The sequence below is a fragment of the Artibeus jamaicensis genome, unplaced genomic scaffold, assembly GCF_021234435.1.
Source record: "Artibeus jamaicensis isolate MK-2021 breed Jamaican fruit bat unplaced genomic scaffold, CSHL_Jam_final contig_452, whole genome shotgun sequence".
NCBI classification, from domain to species: Eukaryota; Metazoa; Chordata; class Mammalia; order Chiroptera; family Phyllostomidae; genus Artibeus; species Artibeus jamaicensis.
Window position 1 is genome coordinate 82,713 of NW_026521837.1, and position 22,399 is coordinate 105,111.

Below are 22,399 nucleotides of genomic sequence, written 5' to 3' on the forward strand. Positions count from 1 at the left end.
CTAATATAAAATAATGCTGAAGGTAAACTACAACTGGGAAAAAAAAAGACATTAAGGGGGAAAAAAGTACCCATCAACATCATACATCAAGTATAACGAGGCCTTACATTTTAGGAATATTTACTAACCAAATTCATGAGAAAAAAGGACTTTCAAGGTTTCTAACCATTGCTACTTTGATCTAGTTTTCCAAGGTCTGCAAACATTTACTTTTCTTTTGTCCCCTCTCTAATGATTAGAAAATTTTTTAAATTGAATTTACTGGGATGATATGGGTTAATACAATTATATAGGTTTTAGGTATACAATTCTATAATGTATCATCTGTATATTGCATTGTGTATTCACTATCAAGTGACTTTACCTTTCCTGAACTTCAATTATCCAAAAGATCAACTCTTCTGAAGCTTGTCTGATCAGATTTTATGTAAATTAATACCCCAGCTTCACGTTTTGTGCTAAGTCACTTACCTTTTTTTTTTAATTAAATTTATTTATTTTTTTGAATTGATTATGCTGTTACAGTTGTTCTATTCCCCCCTCCATTCCTCCACCCTGCCCCCCCAACCCCACCATTACCCCCCTTTAGTTTATGTCCATGTGTCTCAAGTCCTTTAGGTTCTATGTTTCCCAAACTATTCTCGCCCCCCTCATCTATTTTCTATCTACTGTCTATGCTACTTGTTTTCTGTACCTTCTCCCCCCATCTCCTCCTCCCACTCCCCTGTTGCTAACCCTCCTTGAGATCTTCATTTCTGTTTCCACTCCTGATCTAGCTGTCCTTTTAGTTTGCTTTCGTTTTAGGTGTGGTTGTTAATAACTGTGAGTTTGCTGTCCTTTCACTGTTCATGTTTCTTTAACTTCTTTTTCTTAGATAAGTCCCTTTAACATTTCATATAATAAGGGCTTGGTGATGATGAACTCCTTGAATTTGGTCTTATCTGAGAAGCACCTTATCTGTCCTTCCGTTCTAAATGAAAGTTTTGCTGGGTAGAGCAATCTTGGTTGTAGGTCTTTAGATTTCATGACTTGGAATATTTCTTTCCAGCCCCTTCTTGCCTGTAAGGTCTCTTTTGAGAAATCTGCTGACAGCCTGATGGGGACTCCTTTGTAGGTGATTGTCCCCTTAGCTCTTGCTGCTTCCAGGATTCTTTCCTTCATTTTAATTTTGGCTAATGTAATTATGATATGCCTTGGTGTGTTTCTTCTTGAGTCCAACTTTTTTGGTACTCTCTGGGCTTCTTGGATTTCTTGGAAGTCTATTTCCTTTGCCAGATTGGGGAAATTTTCTTTTATTATTTGTTCAAATAGTTTTTCCACTGGTGGTTGTGTCTTTCCCCCCTTCTGGTACCCCTATAATTTGGATATTGGAGCGTTTAAAGATGTCCTGGAGGTTCCTAAGACTCTCCTCATTTCTTTGAATTCTTGCTCCTTGACTCTTTTCTGTTTGGCCATTATTTGCTTTCTTCTGGTCCACTGCATTGATTTGAGTCCCAGTTTCCTTTTCATCTCTATGGGATTCCTGTGGAATTCCATTCATTTCCCTTAATTTAGCCTCCATATGTTTCTCTAATTTGTGGCTGTAATCCACCAGATCTGTGAGGAAGGTGATGACCAGTGTTTTAAACTGTGCGTCTGAGAGATTTGCTATTTCTTCGTCATTTAGATTTATCTCTGGGGCTTTGAGTTCTGCGTGCGACATTTTTGGTCTGTTCTGGCCCTTTAAGTGGGACAAGCGGCGCCTTGGAGTCCCAGGTCGCTGGGTTGTGACGCTGTATGTGGGGGCGTGGTCAGAGCGGGAAATGGCGCCCGCCGCCGCTGGTGCCGGGCCAACCGCTCACTCCCTCACTCGCGCGCAACCAGGCAACCACAGTCAACTCGCTGCCACCGCCTCCCCACTGTGTCCTCTGTAGTCGCTCCCCCGGTGGGCTGCTCGGTGGCTCACTAGGTCCAATCCTGGGTTTGGAACCCTCACGACTGGATTCGCGCGTCTGGATTCCGCGCCCAGTCCGACCGAGCCCTCCTTTGTAAGTCCTCACCCGACGCCGGTTTCGCCCCTTACCGGTCAGGCTGAAGAATTTGTTGTTAGCGGACTTCCGAAAAGTTCAGTTTTCCGTGTTCTGGTTGTGTTTTCTGATGCTAATATTTAGTTGTCCCTAAACTTGGTTGTGTGAGGAGGCAGGCACATCCAGCTAAACCTCCATCTTGGCGGAAGTCCCAAGAATCAGTCACTTACCTTTAATAGATTATTTTCTCTACCCTAGATGTGTAAGTTTAAAAATGCAAAAATTGTTTAAAAAACCCAGATAATCATTCCAATAACAAAATGAGAGGCAATCTTAGAAATGGCCTAGATGTTGCAACCACTGGATAAGGGACTCTAAAATAACTAGAACTAATATGTTAACAGACCTAGTAGGAAAGGAAGACAACATACAATGAACAGAGGGGAACTGCAATGAGACAGAAGCTTTAAGAAAAAGTCACATGGAAATGCTAGAAATAAAGTACGTACAATTACCAGAGATGAAAAACTCCTTCAATGGGCCCACTAGCAAACTCCACACAACTAAGAAAGGAACTGGACTTCCAGCCAAAATGGAGGTGTAGGTAGATACACTGTGCCTCCTCACACAACCAAAAGGACAACTACAAATTTAAAAACAAAACAAAACAAAAAAACACACCTGCCAGGAAAATCAAACTGTATGGAAGTCCGAAAACCAAGGAGTTAAAGAAGAAACATTCATCCAGAATGGTAGGAAGGGTGGAGGTGGGCAGCCTGGGCAGAGAAGACTGGAGGCAAGTTGGTGGCTGGAGGACTGGGGTGGGTGAGGTGGCAGCTGGTGGACAGGGCAGTTCCACATTTGCGCACGGATAAACTGGGAAGAACAACTGGAGAGTGAGACAAACTGCACAACCCAGAGTTCCAGCATGGGGAAACAAAGCCTCAAATCCTCTGACTGTAAAAACCTGTGGGGGTTACGGCAGTGGGAGAAACTCCCAGTCTCACAGGAGAATCCTTTGGGGAGATCCAAAGGGTCCTAAAATGTACATAAACCCACCAACCCAGGAATCAGCACCAGAAAGGTCCAAGTTGCTTGTGGGTAGTGGGAAAAGTGACTGAAAGCCTGTCAAGAGATGAGCAAGCAGCACTGCTTCCTCTCAGACCCCTACCCAACAACGTAGGTACATGGGTTGCCTCACCCAGCAATACCTAAGGCTCCACCCTTTACTACATAACAGATAAGTGGAGACAAAAATATATGGGACAAATGAAAGAATAGATCAAAACTTTAAAATAGAACCAAGCAATGGAGAGACAGACAGCCAACCTATCATATGCAGACTTCAAAACACTGGTAATCGGGATGCTCACAGAAATGGCTGAGTATGGTCGCAAAATACATGAAGTGAAGGCTATGCAAAGTGAAATAAAGGAAAATTACACAGGGAATGATCAGTGAAGGGAAGGGAAGGAAATTGGGACTCAAATCAATTAATCCCTTTCCTAAGACCCTGATGTCCACTCATTGTTTCTTAAACCTCTTCCAACACATCTCTTCCTCCCTATCCCTATGGCTACTAATTTAGCTCATACCAGTGATACTACCACAATCTCATTTGGTGATTCTCTAACCTGGCCTATACCTTAGATTTTTTAAATATTAAATCTAATTCCTAGGCCCCAGCCTAGAGACTCTGATTTAAAAGGGGTCCAGGTAGCCCACAGCATTAGTTGTTTCAAGAGGTCCCCAGGTGCTTCACAAGCTCAGTCAAGGTTCAGAATGGCTAACATTAACTGGTCTCTCTCAGAATCTAGGCTTACCTCTCTCCAAACTATCTTTCATAATGTCACTGCAGTCATCTCTCTAAAAATGCAAACCTCATATTATCCTAGGGCGGTTGTTTAGGATTACTTGGCTTTCAAAAATTCTGATTCCAGGCCAAACTTTGGACCAATTAAAACAAAGTCTCTGGCCCTGGACAAGCAGCTCAGTTGATTAGAGCACACATAGTCCTGATACATACAAGTTGCAGTTTTAATCCCTGGTTAGATGGAACAACAAATTGATGTTTTTCTTCTCTTCCTCCCTTGCTTCCTCTCTCTCTAAAATTTAAAAAGAAAAAAAAAAAAAAGGCCCTGGCTGGTGTAGCTCAGTGGATTGAGCACAGGCTGTAAACCAAAGGGCTGCCGGTTCAATTCCCACTCAGGGCACATGCCTGGGTTTTGGGCTGGGTCCCCAGTGGGCTCCACATAAGAGACAACCACACACTAATGTTTCTCTCCCTCTCTTTCTTCCTCCCTTCCCCCTTCTCTAAAAATAAATAAATAAAATCTTTTAAAAAATATGGAATCTCCCATAGGTCAGTTGGTTACAGTGATGTCCTGATACACCAGGGTTGCAGGTTATGTACATAACCTGGTCAGGGGTCATACAAGAATCAATCAATGAATGCAATAAATAAGTGGAACAACAAATATATGTTTCTCTCTCCTCTCTCTGTCTCTAAAATCAATCAATTAAAAAAAAATTAAACAGAGTCTCTGGGGATAAAAGCCAGGCAATGGTATTAAAGCTCCCTAGATGATTCCAATGTGCAAACAAGGCTGAGAACCACTGTCCTAGTAGTAACAGGAAGAAACAGTAAGTCTTTAAGAACAATACTCCTCTGAAGATAATTAGACTTTCCATTAACTTTAGTACCCTCAGCTCTCGCACTCCCAAAGTAACTTGGCTTCCTGAAAGGGACACACTTGTAGACTTTTTTCTAAAGTATTACCTCAACCCAGAAATCCTCCTCTGCTCATTTACAGTTAAGACCCAAACCACCTTAAAAGTTAGTATCTTTCAAGAATAGCCTCCCTTATGTAGACCTTTTCTGACACACAAAGCAAAGCTCATTAATCTACCTGTGAACATTAATGATTCTGCACAGCAATTCTTAAGTGTTTAAGTCTAACTTTCCTATTAAACTACTTGAAATTAAAAACTTATCTGATTTATGCTTTTAGCCCCAGTACCTATCACCATGCGTAATATATATAAGCACTCAAGTATCTGTTGAATTCATTTAAGTAAATAATTATCTATATTATTATGCAGGTAGAATCTCATTTTAACAAGCTGTAAGAGACATCATATTTATATATTATATTCAGGTCTCATTAGAATAGAGACCAATAGCCTAACGTTTTTTTAATGTAAGGCAAATGTCTGTTCTATTTGTGAACAGTAACAAATTAAGGGAAAAGGCAAGTACAAAGGGCAGTATGTTTCTGGCATCATAAGGGTGGTACCTTAGAGAATGATGAAACTTGGGTTTCCAACTTAGTGTGTCCTTTAAAACATAACTTTTTCAAAACGTTATGGTGGTATAATGACATCTGTATGTTTTAAGAAAGTGAGCTAAGACTTCTTACTTAACCTAAGAGTAAAATAGTAGGTACTTTGCCACCTTAAAACTCTAATAATATGGTTACCAGCATTTGATGCCAATTTCTAGTGTTCTTTATACTGTTACCCAGCAAAAGTTCAGATCTCCCTAAAATCCAGGACAACCTAAGCAGAACACAGAGTATTATCAAAAAGAGTTACATTTAACATTTTAGATTTATATAGTCACCATACATGCATGTGACTTACACAAACAGTAACCTTGCACAAATATTAACTGAAGAACTAAACACATAATATACCTAATTCAAAAGAGTTTTGTTGTGCTCATTTTCATAAGGGCCATGAAAACCATCTTAGCATGTGAAATGATCACTAGGTTACTACGTGTTTTAGAGTAAGTTTTTGATGTCATATACCCTTGATTACTAAATCAATCTAGTATTCGCTGAATGTCTATTCAGTTGCCTGGGAATATATTCGGTATCTGGAGTGACTAGTAAGAAAATAAATGCATTAACCACAATACCTTGCACATATGGTTAATTTCTTTACCTTATTTGGTGATTTCAAAGGTGAGATGGCTATTTTATTTGGTGTCTGTGTTGTAGAATTTAAAGACGATCCAATAACACCACTTTCAGATATTGTTATGGTCTTTGAGGGAGTCCCGGGAGTAGACTGTGAAAGAACCCTACCTGCAAATGAGAGGTAGCATATCAGTTTGACTTTAAAATAATAATAATAATAATAATAATAAATGTATGTGATGATGATCTATACTCACAAGGGCTATAGTATGTTTACTATTTTATATGTATCTACATATGAACTTAAATACTCGAATGAGTCCCTGATGAATTATGATGAACATAAACAGAAAGAAACAAAAGTATCTCCTAGTAACAGTAACTTCTATCACTTTAAATAAAGCCCAAGAAAACACTTCTGGTAATATTCTTAACAATCTTGTTAAATCTATAGAAAATAGTCTCAGGATAACTAAGCAACATGCCCTAGGTAACAGCTCTTGAAAGTTAGGACTTGAAGTCTTAAAATTTCAATCTCTGTTTTCACTATATTACCATAGTTGTCTTACTATTTGAACTTATGCCACAGGATACAGTTAAACCCACATATATAAAACATATAATTATGGGACTAACTTGAACACTATTTAGTTTAATATTGACAAAAGGACAAAAAAGAACTTTTTCCTGGTCAGTTCCCAAAAAGAATAAAGAAACACTCTATTCTCTTCTTGACAATAACCTTCAGGTACAATGCAGAAAAATCATAATATGTCTGGATGACTTAGAGAATGAGAAATCATATCACAATGAGTTGAAATATCAGTAATTTTCATCCTAGGCAAGAAAGGAATAAAAACGTGATACACCTCTAAATTCTTAAAAGACTGTGATAGTCATTAGTGCCATTCACCAAGTATTCTGGTTCTCTTCCATTCTGGGCAACTGCTAGAACTGTACTTCCTAACCCTCCCCACTTTCGATGGTTGACTAGTTCTAGCCAACAAATTATGGATAAAAGTGACGTGTGTCATTTCTGTGCCAGAATATTTAACACCTATGGAAGGCTTTACAAAGCTCTTTCTGCCACATCTGAGATGATGGCTCCTTTGTCAGCCTGAGACCTTGTGAGACTCATGAGAACAACCTCCTTCTAATCCACAATGGACAGGGAGATAATCATTAAGTATGATTTAAAAACACTGGGGGATTTTTAAAAAAACTTCTGAATTTAGAGATTCTTTATTGTGGCAGGAAAGCCAAGATTATCCTGACTGTTCCAGGCCAACAAGTTGAAGGATTACAACAATCAGGTGCATTGCATTAATGCATAGAAATAAAAAAATGTTCAGTTGAGCACTAAGAACAATTTAGAAATTTTTGTTAGAAGTGACTGTTTCACTTCTAGCCAAGATGGAAACATAGGTAAATATACTTTGCTTCCTTACACAACCAAAAGGATAACAACCAATGACAAAACAAAACAAAAAATAACCAGAACTGCCAGAAAAATCAAACTGTATGGAAGTCCAGACACCAAGGAGCTAAAGAAGAAACACTCATCCAGACAGGTAGGAGGGGCAGAGATGGGCAGCTGGGCCAGAAAGGAAGCATGGCAAGGTGATGGCTAGCATTCTGGGCAGGCAAGGCCATGGCTGGCAGTCTAGGCAGTCCCACATTTACATGCAGATAAACTGGGAGGAACAACTGGGGAACAAGACAGACTGAACAACCCAGGGTTCCAGGATGGGGAAATAAAGCCTCAAAACCTCTGGTGGTAAAAACCTTGGGGGTTGCGGTGGCAGGAGAAACTGTCAGTCTCACAGGATTGTCTGTTGGAGGGGCTGACAGGGTCCTAAAAATGTACACAAGCCCATTGACCTGGGAATCAGCACCAGAAGGGCTCAGTTTACTTGTGGGTAGACTTTCAAAGTCATGAAAAGCAAGTATATATCCAACATTTCTCTATTCTTAGATTTAGAATCTAAGGGCAGATAAAGTGACTGAAAACCAGCCCAGAGCCAAGGAAGCAGCACTGTTCCCTGTCCGACGCCTCCCCCACATACAGAGCCCCAAGACAGTGATGTGGGTTACCATGCCCTAGCAAATACCTAAGGTTCTGCCCCTTACAATGTAGCACACGTGCCGAGACAAAGAAACATGGCCCAAATGAAAGTGATCAAAACTCCAGAGAAAGAGCTAGGCGACAAGGAGATACCCAACCTATGAGATGCAGAGTTCAAAACACTGGTAATCAGGATGCTGAAAGAAATGGCTGAGTAGAGATGGAAAATACAGGAAGAATTGAAATAAAGGAAAATATTCAGGGAAACCAACATGACAAGAAGGAAACCAGGACTTCTATGAATGATTTGGAACAAAAGAAATAAACACCCAACCAGAACAGAATGAAGAAACAAGAATTCAAAAAAATGAGGAGAGGCTGAGGAACCTCTAGGACAACTTGAAATGTCCCATCATCCAAATCATAGGGGTGCCAATAGAGGACGAGCAAGGAATTGAAAACTTACTTGAAAACATAATGAAACAGAACTTCCCCAATCTAGCAAAGGAAATAGACATGGAAGTCCAGGAAACTCAGAGAATCTCAAATAAGCTGGACCCAAGGAGGAAGGAACCAAGGCATATCATAATTAAATCACTCAAAACGAAAGATACTGCAAGAACCTTAAAAGCAGCAAGAGCAAAGGAGACAGTTACCTACAAAAGAGTTCCCATAAGACCATCAGCTGATTTCGTAACAGAGACCTTGCAGACAAGAAGGGCTGGATAGAAATATTCAAAGTCATGAAAGGCAAGTATATATCCAACATTACTCTATTTTTAGATTTAGAATCTAAGGGCAGATAAAGTGCTTCCCAGATAAGGTCAAGTTAAAGGAGTTCGTCATCATCAAACCTTTATTATATGAAATGTTAAAGTGATTTATCTAAGAAAAAGATCATCAAAACTATGATGAGTAAAATGACAACAAACTCACAACTATCAACTGAACCTAAAATAACAAAAACAAACTAAGCAAACAACTAGAACAGGAAGAGAATGATAGAAATGGAGATCACATGGAGGGTTATCAGTGGGGAGGGAAGGGTGGAGAATGGGGGAAAAGGTAGAGGAATAAGTAGCATAAATGGTAGATGTAAAATAGATGGGGGAAGTTAAGAATAGTTTAGAAAAAGGAGAAGTCATAGACCTTGTATGTACAACCCATGGACATGAATTAAGGAGTGGGAATGTTGGAGGAAAGGAGATAAAGGGGAGAATAAAAACTGTAACAGCATAATCAAATATACTTAAAAAAAAAAAAAGGAATGACTGTTTCAACACAATTAACTTTCTATTCACTGAAAAATGTTTCAAGCAGATGCTGGATAACCAAATCCAGAGGGGCCTGCTTGTTTTTCATACAGATAGCACTTCTGATTATCTAACATCCAAATCTCTTTTTATCCTTAGCTCTGTAGACAAATTCAAGCAAGTATGTAAGTTATACAGTTTCATTCTGAAATCAATTTGCAAGGCATTTACATTCTACTGTCAGGTGGTCTCCACCTGAAGCAAGAAACATATTCCAGAAAGCTACAGATGAGGCAGCTTGGGGCTGGGAGCTAGTATACCTGAGTAAGGACTAATTCTGTAAGAAATTAATTCGTTAGTGAATATTTTCACATTAGTGAAGTTTGCTCCACTGAGGCAACTTTGTACCTTGGGAGTTTTAATAGCAAGGACCTCTGTGTCTCACTTAACCATCTCAAAAGTCTGGTGCAGTGGTTGGTATTAGCATCTTACAGAAATAAATAAAATGAACAGACAGTATATTTACTGAAGATCAAAGGAAGAGCCATGACTAACAAACAAGTCTCTCAATAGCTCCTTCCATCCACTACACTACTTCCATGAAATATACCTTCACTCAAAAACATTCACTGAACCATATCTATGTGCCAGGTACTGGAAAGATAAAGATTAAACAACTGCCATCAATGTGCTATATACACACATGCTATCACATAGATGGACCATGAGGAAATCAGCTAGTCATAAAAGGACAAAGTTCAAGTGATAGAGACAGAAAGCCTCCACTGGGGCTAGAGGAGGAAAGAATGGGGAGTTATTATTTAATGGGCACACAGATTCAGTTTGCAACATGAAAAAAGCTCTGGAGATGGAGAGTGGTGATGGTTGCACAACAATGTGAACATATTTAATGCCACTGGATTATCCACTTAAAAGTGATTAGAATGGTCAGCTTTATGCTACACAGGGTTCTGCAGAAGTAACGCCTCCTTGAGTGTGGTTCTTAAGGCAATAACATGGGTGTAATAATTTATAGTTGTAATTTGAACATTTCATCTATAAAGTCATATGGTGTGTTTGAGTGTGATATCGTTATGTTATAGAATTACATGCTTATGATTTTGTAATAAAAAAGGGCATTATTTGTGCCAGACCCTGCATATATTTTATCACAATTTTAAAAAGTAGATGGGAAACAAAACAAAAAAAATTACCATTAAGAGAAACAATGAGTTTAGTGGGCACACAAGAAAGACAGTATTGCAATACAGTGTGAGTGAAACAAAACTTAAAATTCTATGAATTCTATGAAATTTAATGAATTTTAATTAAATTTAAATATTTAGTAGGTATAATCAAGTTTTATGAAAATACATAGGAGATGGTCAGAAAAAGGGAGCCTGGGGTAAAAATCTTTCAAGAATTGAGCTCGGGCCTGTGGGCCAGAGTATCACTGTTCGATTTCCAGTCAGGGCACATGCCTGGGTTGCAGCCCAGTTCCCAGCAGGGGACACACGAGGCAACCACACATTGATATTTCTCTCCCTCTCTCCTTCCCTTCCCCTCTAAAAGATAAATAAATAAATTAATTAAAAAAAAAAACATTTCAAGACAGACAGAGGTAATTCAAATATAAAATGGAGGTGTTAACTTCTGTCAAGATGGAGGCATAGGTGGAAGCACTGCACCTTCTCACACAACCAAGTTTAAAAACAACAAAGTTTTAGCAACAAAAACGCAGCCAAACCACAGAAAGTTGAACTGTACAGAAGTCTGACAACAACGAACCCTTCAGCCAAACTGGTAAGAGGGGCAGAGCCAGCAGCAGAGTGGGGTCGTGCAGGAAAGATCCACCGGACAGACCCAGGCACGTGACTCAGGCATGCTGGCAGCTGTAGGCAGATCCCAGGTGTGGAGTAGTGGGCGGACCCACTGAGGGCTGACCACAGTCACACATTCAAGTGCAGATAAACCAGTGAGTGAGTGGTAAGACAGACCAGGCAGGGCCCAGTGGCAGGAAGCGGCAGAGGGGACTGCTATTGTCCCTCTCTGACCCCATCCCCACATACAGCGTCACAAACCAGTGACCTGGGTGGCCCCGCCCCAGTAAAAAACCAAGGCTCTGCTCCTCATATGTAACAGGCAGAAACACATAAAAACATGGCTCAAGAACAACTCAGAGCCCCAGAGCCCATAAATCTAAGTGATGAAGAAAGAGCCAAACTTTCAGATACACAGTTCAAAACACTGGTGATCAGGATGCTCACAGAACTGGTTGATTTTAGTCACAAATTAGAGGAACATATGAAGGCTAAACTAATTGAAATGAAGGGTAATGCACAGGAAACCAATAGTAATGGAAAGGAAATTGGGACTCAAACCAAGGGAGTAGACCAGAAGGAAGGAAAAAATGACCAAACAGAAAAGAATGAAGAAACAAGATTCAAAAAATGAGGAGAGGCTTAGGAACCTCCAGGACATCTTTAAACACTCCAACAACCAAATTATAGGGGTACCAGAAGGGGAAGAGGAAAAGCAACAAGTGGAAAACTTACTTGAACAAATAATAAAAACTTCCCCATTCTGGCAAAGGAAATAGACTTTCAGGAAATCCAGGAAGCTCAGAGAGTCCCAAAGAAGTTGGACCCAAGAAGGAACACACCAAGGCACATCATAATTATATTAGCCAAGATTAAAATGAAGGAGAGAATCCTAGAAGCAGCAAGACATAAGGGGACAGTCACCTACAAAGGAGTTCCCATCAGACTGTCAGTGGATTTCTCAAAAGAGACCTTACAGGCAAGAAGGGGCTGGAAAGGGGTATTCCAAGTCATGAAAGGCAAGGACCTACATCCAAGATTGCTCTATCCAGCAAAGCTTTCATTTAGAATGGAAGGACAGATAAAGTGCTTCTCAGATAAGGTCAAATTAAATGAGTTCATCATCACCAAGCCCTTATTATATGAAATATTAAAGAAACTTATCTAAGAAAAAGAATATAAAAAAAAGAACCGTGAAAGGAGAGCAACTCACAGTTATTAACAACCACACCTAAAACAAAAGCAAACTAAGAGGACAGCTAGATCAGGAGCAGAACCACAGAAATGAAGATCACATGGAGGGTTAGCAACAGGGGAGTGGGAGAAAGACAAGGGGAGAGAAGGTACAGAAAATAAGTAGCATAGACGGTAGGTAGAAAATAGATAGTGGGGAGGGCAAGAATAGTAGGAGAAACATAGAATCTAAAGAACTTGAGACACGTGGTCATAAACTAAAGGGGGAATGGTGGGGAAGAGGGTGTGCAGGGCGGAGGGGAATGAAGGGGGGAATAGAACTGTAATGGCATAATCAATAAAATATATTTTTAAAAAAAGAACCCAGAAATTAAACAAACAAACAAACAAACAAATAAATACAATGGAGGAGTTAGCAAAGAAAGGCGTTTCAGGGAAAAGAGACAGTGCCAAGATCCTAAGTTCTGAGAGAACGTGGTCCATTTGTTAACCTCTTAAAATAAGTTAAATCAGTAGGTCTGGAGCTGATGGAAGGTAAAATGAAGAAGATATGTATAGATAATAAATGTTTTTAATGCTAAGAAAGCACTAGCTTTTGAACTTAATCTTAATGACCTGAAGCCGAGAAAATTTTAAGCAAGGTTATGACAAAATCAGATTCCCATTTTTAGAAAAATCATTGATACACAAATTTATCTTGACTGAGAAGCAAAAAGAGAAAAGAAATCCATCTTCAATGAAAATACCAAATGTCATTAAGAAATAATCTAAATGTACTTTGAAAGGTCATTAGCTGCAATATAAAGATGATGGAACCTCCTGTGATAAGCATTCAACAGGAGAGCTGCTTTGGTGGTTTAAAATTTGGTTCACGCGAATTTAAAAGGCTATAAAGCACTAGTTAACAGTAAAAATTATCCCTCCAAACTGAACTTAATGCCAACAATTCTGGTGAAATTTTATAGAAGCTTATACATTTTGGTAGGGCTAATAAATCTGTAATTAAAAGGTGAAGCAGCCCTGGCTGGTGTGGCTCAGTGGATTGAGTGCTGGCCTGCAAACCAAAGGGTCAATCACCAGTCAGGGCACATGCCTGAGTTGCAGGCCAGGTCCCCAGTAGGGAGGCATACAAGTGCAACCACACATTGTTTTTCTCCCTCTCTTTGTCCTTCACTTCCCCCCTCTCTAAAAATAAATAAATATTTTCTTTAAAAAAAGGTGAAGCTATGATTAGTGTGCAACACATTATAAATGACCCAAAGACTCAGCAATGACATCTATTATAGTCAATTGTAAGAGAGGAAATCTGGACATTAACCAAAAATGCATTCAGACACTTCAGCAAACACCACAACTGTTTTAGCATACAATTTCCCCACATAATTAAAAAATTGTAAGGGACTCTGTCTCAAACTCAAAACCAGTAAAGAGCATTGCACTGAGACATTCCTCTTGGTTAACTCTTTCCACTTACTCAAAACCTCCCAGGTGACTAACAGCCAGCCCCCTTTTCCTCAACACATCCAAAGCTTGCTCACTTTCAGCCAACTGAAGCCTGCTTTTGAAACCACCTCCAAATCCCAACCCTTTCCCAATCTTTCCTCTGGGGCTATACCTGTCTCCCACAAAGTCCTCAAGATACCAGTTTCCTATAGCCATCACAAAATCTCTACTGAGGACCAAAGAGAAAGAGAACATTCATTCACCCAACAGTCCTCAAACCACAATCTTTTCATGCCTTCTCTGATTTGCTAAAATGAGAAGCTTCCCTACACATACAATTCCAAACCTCATAAAAATGGCAAATCATACCATTGACTTCAGAGTTGCCTACTGTTATATTGTCTATAAATTTAACAAAGACAGTAGTAGGTGGTTTTAATATATACTGCCTCCCCCACCCATAGTTAGTTAACATCTGAAGCACATTCATCAAAAATACACACTGGAGCCCTGGCTGGTGTAGCTCAGTGGATTGAGTGTGGGCCTGCGAACCCGAGGATCGAGGTTCGATTCCCAGTCAGGGCACCTGCCTAGGTTGCAGGCCAGTTCCCAGCAGGGGACTCATGAGAGGCAACCATACATTGATATTTCTCTCCCTTTCTCCTTCCCTTCCCCTCTAAAGATAAATAAATAAATAAAATCTTAAACTGGAGCCCTGGTTGGGTGGCTCAAGTTGGGTAGCTCAGTGATTAGAGCATTGTCCCTAGACGCCAAGGATGTAGGTTCAATTCCTGGTCAGGACACATAAAGAATCAACCAATGAATGCATCAATAAGTAGAACAACAAATTGATGTTTCTCTCTCTCTCTAAAATCAATAAATAAAATTTTAAAAAAGAATATACACAGCAATGGGTAATTAGCATATAAAATTCTCTAGTCAAAGTATATAACCCAGAAGTGCTTCCTTATAGCACAATGGAAAAAATGAACTCTAAATTGGTGGAAAGAGTACAATTTAACTATGAATTAAAGACCAGTCACCACAGGTACATGATTTTTCTCTACAAATATTGAGCTGCTTGCCAGGCAAGGTGTAAGAAGAGAGATGGACTTAACCAAGCTATTGCAGAAATAGAAAAAAGATAATTAATGGTGTTTACAAGGAAGTGATAATGATGGGCTATGGACTCAATGTTTAGTAAGGAAGAATGTAATGACAGGAAGAGGATAATTATCAATGAGAAAGTGAGAGGGTTAATAGAGCTGAGATTTCAAAGTCAAAGAATTGCCAGATTGGGAGTACAAAGGCTGATAATCTAGAATAAAGAGAATGAAATACTAAATTAAAATTTCTGGGGTCTTACAATTACTGGGTGATGATAAAAACTTTAGAGAACTGGGTCACACTAAAGGAATTTGGTGGTAAAAACAGCTAAAATCCTGTTATCACTTTAGTAATTAGATCACTGTGACAATCTACTATTCACAGAAACCCGAATATAGCCCTGACCCGATAGCTCAGTTGTTTGGAGCACTGTCCTGATATACCAGGGTTGTGGGTTGGATCCCCAGTCAGGGCACATACATGAATCAACCAATGAATGCATGAGTGGAACAACAAATTGATGTTTTTCTCTCTAATTCTCCCTAAAGTCAATTAAAAAAATAGTAAAAACCCTACATTTAGATAACAAAATGAAAATATTAAAATACTGAAACCAAGAATTCAAAGAGAAACCACGAAATACTACACTCTCATGTGTATTAATGTAAAACTATTAGACTTAGTACATGTGCTTTAGAGACACTGCCTGTGTTCAAACTGCAGCTTGGCCATTTACTAGATAAGTACCTCAATTTACAGACTGGCAAAAAGGGGCAGGTATCAGTGCCTACCTCACAGAATGGCCAGAGAATTATAGAAGTCACTATATGTAAAGAGCTAAGAATAGTGAGAAGCACCTAGTAAACATCACATTAGCTACTATTATTAGAGTTTAAGACTTTGTAGTACTTTCATGGTAAAATTCTACCCAAAACTAAGGAAACTACAGTAATGGACTGATTTTGAGACAAGTCGTTTTGCTTGAAGTACACACTTAAATGTAACATTTCTTATTAATGAGTTTGGTTTATAATAAGCTATACTTGTTTCACTAATACATTTCAAAGAGACAGGAATAGCCTTTTCTTAAACCTAAATATAAGCTTAAACTATAGGGTAAATATATAGCTTAATAAACTATAAAGAAATATAACCTGCAATGACTGGTGGTGATACTTGAGTTGTCTGTCCTGTAACTGCTTTACTATTAATTGGTTTTGCAAAGATCAGCTTCGTGATTACAGGACCAGAGGTCGGTGTTCGAGGCTTCTTAGCAATCTGAAATATATAAATAACTATGAAGACCATTTGTTTGTATAAAATACCTATTCAATCAAAATCAGACAAAAGATTGATATACAGAAGTACATACGAAATCAGCTCATTTAACAAAATATATCTAAGTACTAATGTTAAAAACATTAAAAATGTAGCCATTCATAAAAATATTAATAAAATAACACCCTTAGGCCAATATATAGTAATACCTTTGCATTTCATTGTAAATCCTTATTTTAGTCTCTGGTATATAAACATATGATGAAAACCAAAGTAATGTTAATAATAAAGTTTATTTAATAAACATTTAATAGTAATAATAAAACACTATGGCAGAGCAATAGTCTTTCAAAAGAGAAAATTATTCAATAATAAAAAGATGGAATAGAGTAAGGTAAGAAAAAATAGTGCAAATGACGAAGCCACCTGTAAATATAATTAGATTGACCCCTGGAAGCAAAATGTAAATACATATGAAAGATGGGCTTATGATTAGATGTTTAGCTTTAGATCTATACAGCAGGGGTAGGTAGTAAACAAAAAATTGAACATGTTAATGCCCTAGGACACAAAGAGACAACTTTGGCAAAACAAAAATTATTCTAAAGGCAAAACCTCTCAAATATTATTTACTAAGATACTGTTTACTAGACTATAAATTCCTTGAAGAGAGAGTATTTTACACATCTCTTATACTGGCACACTGTTGACTTAAACTAAAATTCTCCACCAGTCAAGAAGGAAAGAATTAGCAATGTTTTGATAATGAAATTAGCAATACATGCAAAGACATAACTTCCTCTAAAAGTTTAATGCAGAAATTTAGGTATGATAAAAATCAGACTTTTTTTTTGCCCTGGCCAGTGTAGCTCAGTTGATTGGAGCATTGTCCCATAGACCAAAAGGTCGTGGGTTCAATTCCTGGTCAGGACACACACGCAGGTTGCAGGTTCAAGCCCTGGTTGAGGCACGTATAACCCCTGGTCTGGACACATACAGGAGAGAACCAATCAATGTCTCTCACATTGTTCCCCCCTCTCTCTGGCTCCCTGACCCTCTCTCTAAAAATAATGAAAAACATCCTTGGGTGAAGATGAAGAAAAAAAAATCAGAGACTTTTAGAGCACAAAGGACATTAAATACTAATTTTATCTTTGGGAAGATATTGAGGCCCTGAAAGTACTACTTATTATTGGAAATAATGACTCAAAATGAATAAACATGACTAACTTGAATGACAGAAATACACCAGAACCTGTAACAGATCACAGACCTAGATAAATATCAGCTTTGTGCTCAACTTACAAACTAAATAACACATTTTGTTACACTTAGCATGTATCACTTTCTTACACTCAATAAATTACTGACAAAACAAAATATAAATCATTTTTTAGATAACAAGAGAATCTAGTACTATATTAAAAAATACTCAACTTGCAAAACTCTGATACACCAAATAAATTCATAATTGTACTTAAAGAAACTGATGTAATTGGGAAGACATAAAGAAGATATATTCCTCAACTGTTTTTACAGGCCTAAAACTCAGTACGTCAGAATATGTCATCTATTGACTTAGTATTAATAATCTCAAGATGTCAAAGTACTGATATTCTTAAAATCCATTTCTCAAAATAAACCATCTTAGCTACAAAGTAAAGATTAGGAGTTTAAAGTATTTACCTATTTTTAACTGATTTTCACAATTATGACTCTATGAATACTTGCAATCACAAAAATAATGTAAACAGTAACCCAAATCACAGTCATCAGTCAAATGAACAATCTCAACCTCCCCTCTTATTAGGTTTCTTTAATGGAGATTTGCTAAAAAATGATTTCTGATTCTATTAAGGAACCATGATTTTTTGCATTATGAATTCCAAACTACCCCAGAACAAAATTACTTTAAGTAAAACAAAGCATAAAATATCATTTTATAACAAATTTATCTAATCACCAGATTAAGACAAAAAAGAATCAAAAAGGTAATTTACAAATAAAATAGCTAAATATTTGATCAAATAATACAAGCAGATAATTTTTGGCACTGCATTGTATAGATACAAGAACTAGTCAGGAGTTATGCTGCTCCAGACAGCTAGTTATCACTCTTAAATACTATACAAAAGAAACATGGGAAAATGTTTATATATCTGTAATTAAGTATAACTATACCTCTTTGTTACTGCCTCTGGCCTCAACTGTCACCTCTTTCCTTCATTTTTCAAGATGGGTCTCCTTCTTCCACCCTTACCTGCTGTCCATACCCTAACAGTTTCAATACTCATTAAACTTAAGACAACGCTGAAGACTGTCTAGGAAAAAAACCAGAGAATCATATACACCGTGTAATAATAAACCAAATATTCTGGTGCCTAAAAAGGAAACATATAGATGTGTAGTTTATCTGTTTTTTCTGTGCTTCCAAACTTTGTAGGGTACTTCTGAGTTAGAAAGATTAGGGTTGCCTAAAAGTAACTAGACAAGTAGAACAATATCCTAAATGGAGTTTCTTTTGTTTTGGTTATTGTGTACTTTTTTTTTTAAAGCAAAGTTCTTTTAATACATAGAATCAGGATTTATAAAAGTAACACAATAAAAGAAGCTATTAGAATTATGTTTCAGTTTTTTTTTTGGTCAGTAGTTGGGTGATCAGAGTAGAACATTAGTGGAAACAAATAAATTGGTCATTAAAGCAGTATGTATACATTGCTCTTATAAATGAGAAATATGACATTCTGTTTTCTGCTTTACATTATCAGTTTCTTGTGACATGGTTATGATCTACATCACCAAAGCCATATATATACTCTGGTAAACCAATAAAAAACAAACTTCAAGACAAATTTCAAGACTCTTCGAGACAGGTCAGGATGCTTGATGATGATAGGATATCTCACTGAAGAAACCCACATCAAAATAAGTAAAAAGGCCCTGAATGGTGTGGCTCAGTGGGTTGGGCATTATCGCACAAACTGAAAGGTCACCAGTTCAATTCCTGGTCAAGGCACATGCCTAAGTTGTGAAGCAGGTCCCCGGTTGGGGGCGTGCCAGGGACAACCTATATTGATGTTTCTCTTGCACACCCATGTTTCTCTCCCTCTCTTTCTCCCCTCCCTTCTGTTCTCCCTAAAAATAAATAAGTAAATACTTTAAAAAAATAAAGTAAATGGAAGCCAGAGATAAGTGAGATGATAATGTACCCCCCCAAAAAAATTTTTTTTACCAGTGGCAGAAGGAACATGGTCAAATTATAAGGTTTAAGAAATCTTACAAAGTTCTTGAATAAAAGCCCATGAAAGATAAGTTTCTAATATTCTGCCAAACAATATTTCTAATATCAGCTGAGAGTGGATAGTTCCCCAAACCTTCCTATTTTGTTATACAATTGCTTTAGTTCTCTAACCCATGCCTTCTCCTTTTTTCCTAAAACGTGACTCTTTCAAACAGAGAATGAATTTGTGTTCCCTGGTCTTAACTGAATCATTGTATTTCTAAGAGTAGTGATGACTAAAAAAGGCCTATCTGGGCATGAAAAACGTGAAACTATCTAATAAATGTTCTGTTAACCTTCTATGTTAAGGTCCTAATCATACTAACAGTAGGTACCATTTTGGAGGATCCTCAAAGTTTTGAGAAGTACATCCAGTACTTTATGTTGCTATGTATGTCATTGTGATCAAATAATCATTCTAGCTAAAGTCAAAAAACTCAAAGATGATAAGTAACCTATACAAAGTTCCACAGGTGGTAGGGTAGCAGGGACAACTCAAATCTAGTTTGTCTGAATGGCTATATGTTACCTTCCAACACATTGCACTGACTTTTCCAAAAGTGATGGCAATGAGTGATGGCAATGGACCATGAACTACAAAGAAAAGCACAAACTGGCTAATATGCACTATTTCTGGCTCCAAGGGTTTCTCAGAGCAGCAAGTTTTCCTAGACTTTGGCCATCTATTAACTGAAAAAAATGTCTGAATGATTTTTTGACAGCCCATCAGAAATTCTGGCATCTTTATACCAGCAGAATATCCTTTATACCAGCAGAACTAGTAAGAATAAAATGCATTTTAAAAGGAGTAAAAAGCTATAAATACACTCATCTGAAATTTAACCAAAACACATTTGCTCAAAGTTCTCTATCAAAATTTTCAAAGAATTAGATATATCAAACTTTACAAAAATGAAAAAAAAACCACCAAAAGAAACCCCAAAACTCCACACAATTCCTAAATGCAACATTCAAAAGAAATCAGTAACAACTAAGCATTTAATCACCCTACAAACACAACTACCAATCAATTTAATTTTTAACATGCATTTTAATTTATAAGCCCCCTTTTTTTTTTTTACCTGTACTGTTTTTAACTGTTGGGTCTGTAACACAGAGGGCTGAGTTGTTGTATTAATCAGTTGATTTCCTGGGGTCAGTGCTGAGACACCAATGACAGGTTTCACCTCTGGCCTCCCTCCAATGGTAACTACTTTAATTTGCTGCGGTGGTAACTTAGCATCTCCTGACTGGGCCTGAGTTGTAACTTTCTGAGCTTGGGGTAGTTGGCTATGGGGTAGTGCTAAAACAATTGGTGAACCAGACTTGCCCAAAGTTGTTAAAATTAACTTCTGTCCATCTGGTTTAAGGGTCTGATTGCCAAGTTTAAGATCAGATGTCTGTGATACTTTGTTTAAAATAATCTGATTGGCAGATATAGTCACAGGAGTCTGAGCACCAAGTTTTTGAAGGCCACTTGGAAAAGCTGGTTTCACTGTGGTATTAGAATCTGCTTTAATAATTGTATTCACTGCAACTTGGTTAGTGTGGTTACTGTACACTGTGATTGGTTCCGTGGAAATGGGCGTGGCTGTAGAGTCACCAGTAGAATTTATGTTGACAATTTCTTCCAGTTCTGTCTCCATGGGAATTGGGGATGAAACAATAACAGCCTCAATACTATCATCATCCACTAAAGTTATACCAGTGTCCATTATTTCCTCTGGAAGCAAACTATTCACCTCAGCTGGCACCACCTCCATGATCGTTCTCCTGCTAGAAGTTGACCAGGCACTGCAATAAAAGTTGAAAAATAAAAAAATTACTAGATTTCAAGAACAAATTTACGAGAAAGAAAAAAATTTCAAGAAAAATACAAATGACAAAATAAAAAATGACATTTTTAAATTGATGTATAATTGAATGAAGAATACTCCTGATGCAGATGTGGGTTAAACCATTTTAATTTATCTTCAACTTTGAAGAATCTGAACTATAAGTCACACAAGACATAATACCAGAACCAAACGGCCTCATTCACCACGTCTCATTCCAAAAGTACACTGCATTCAGGCAACACCAAATCACTTAATTACAGGAAACTCCTTTCCAATGTCTACTCATAAACTTAAATTTTTACATGTCTAATCCTCTTCTTTCTTTCCAGCTCACCACCCCCCCGCCATTGATAGACCTGGGAAGTATTGATGCATACAAAGAAATAAAGATTTTAAAAATATAACCAGGGTACATTTCCAGCCAAATGGCAGCATAGGAAAACACAGCTCACCTTCTCATACAACCACATCTAAATTATAACTAACTGATAGAACAATCATCACTCAGAACTGTCAGATATTGAGTTGAATGGAAGTCTGACAACTACTGAATTAAAGAAACCATGACCATTGAGACTGGTAGGAGGGGCACAAGCACGGAATGGTCTGGTCCAACAACCACCTGTGGTCGCTAAAAATTTGGGAGGGATATCTGGGGAGAGAAGAGTCCCAGCCCCACACCAGGCTCCCCAGCCCAAGATTCTGGTGCCAGGAAGGTAGTCCCCACAACTTCTGACTACAAAAACCAGCAGGGGTTGAGCTGGTTGAAGAAACTTCTGGAGCCCCACCCAAGCAGTTCCTCTTAAAGAACACACACATGGACCTACTCAGACTCACTTTTCCTGAGCTCCAGCAACAGGGGAGCAGCTTAAAAGGCACCAGTGGCATACAGGGAGGAAATGAAGTGTCTGGCATCAAGGCGAGAGCTGGGGGAAGGCTTTCTCCCAGACAGAAAGGCAGGCAGAGGCCATTGTCCCTTTTCTGAACCCTCCCCCAAAGGAGCCACAGAGTGGGCAGGAGGGTGTCATATCTGAGACTCCATCCCACCCAACTTACAGCAGTTCGTAGTGGTTTTCCCCTAAGAATGCTGCTCTTTCTTCATGTATCATAACTTACTAAATAAACCCTCTCAAATAAGCAACAGCTAGCCTGTGAGCCCACAGCCCCAGTACCACTTGCTAAGTGATCCTAG

The 22,399-nt window shown here is 38.2% G+C and overlaps 1 protein-coding gene across 6 annotated transcripts in view; it reads right to left on the reverse strand.

Moving 5' to 3' along the window:
* Positions 1-22,399, reverse strand: part of LIN54 (lin-54 DREAM MuvB core complex component) — an 81,591-nt gene that overhangs the window by 43,725 nt on the left and 15,467 nt on the right. For 3 of the 6 annotated variants that reach the window (XM_037154810.2, XM_037154812.2, XM_037154813.2), the window contains exons 2-4: positions 20,452-21,163; positions 15,966-16,089; positions 5,955-6,097 (exon numbers count right to left, since the gene is read on the reverse strand). In XM_037154810.2, coding sequence (XP_037010705.2) covers positions 5,955-6,097; positions 15,966-16,089; positions 20,452-21,163 — 979 coding nt within the window. The remainder of the gene's footprint in view (positions 1-5,954; positions 6,098-15,965; positions 16,090-20,451; positions 21,164-22,399) is intronic. The other 3 variants (XM_037154815.2, XM_037154817.2, XM_037154816.2) reach the window with 1 other exon arrangement.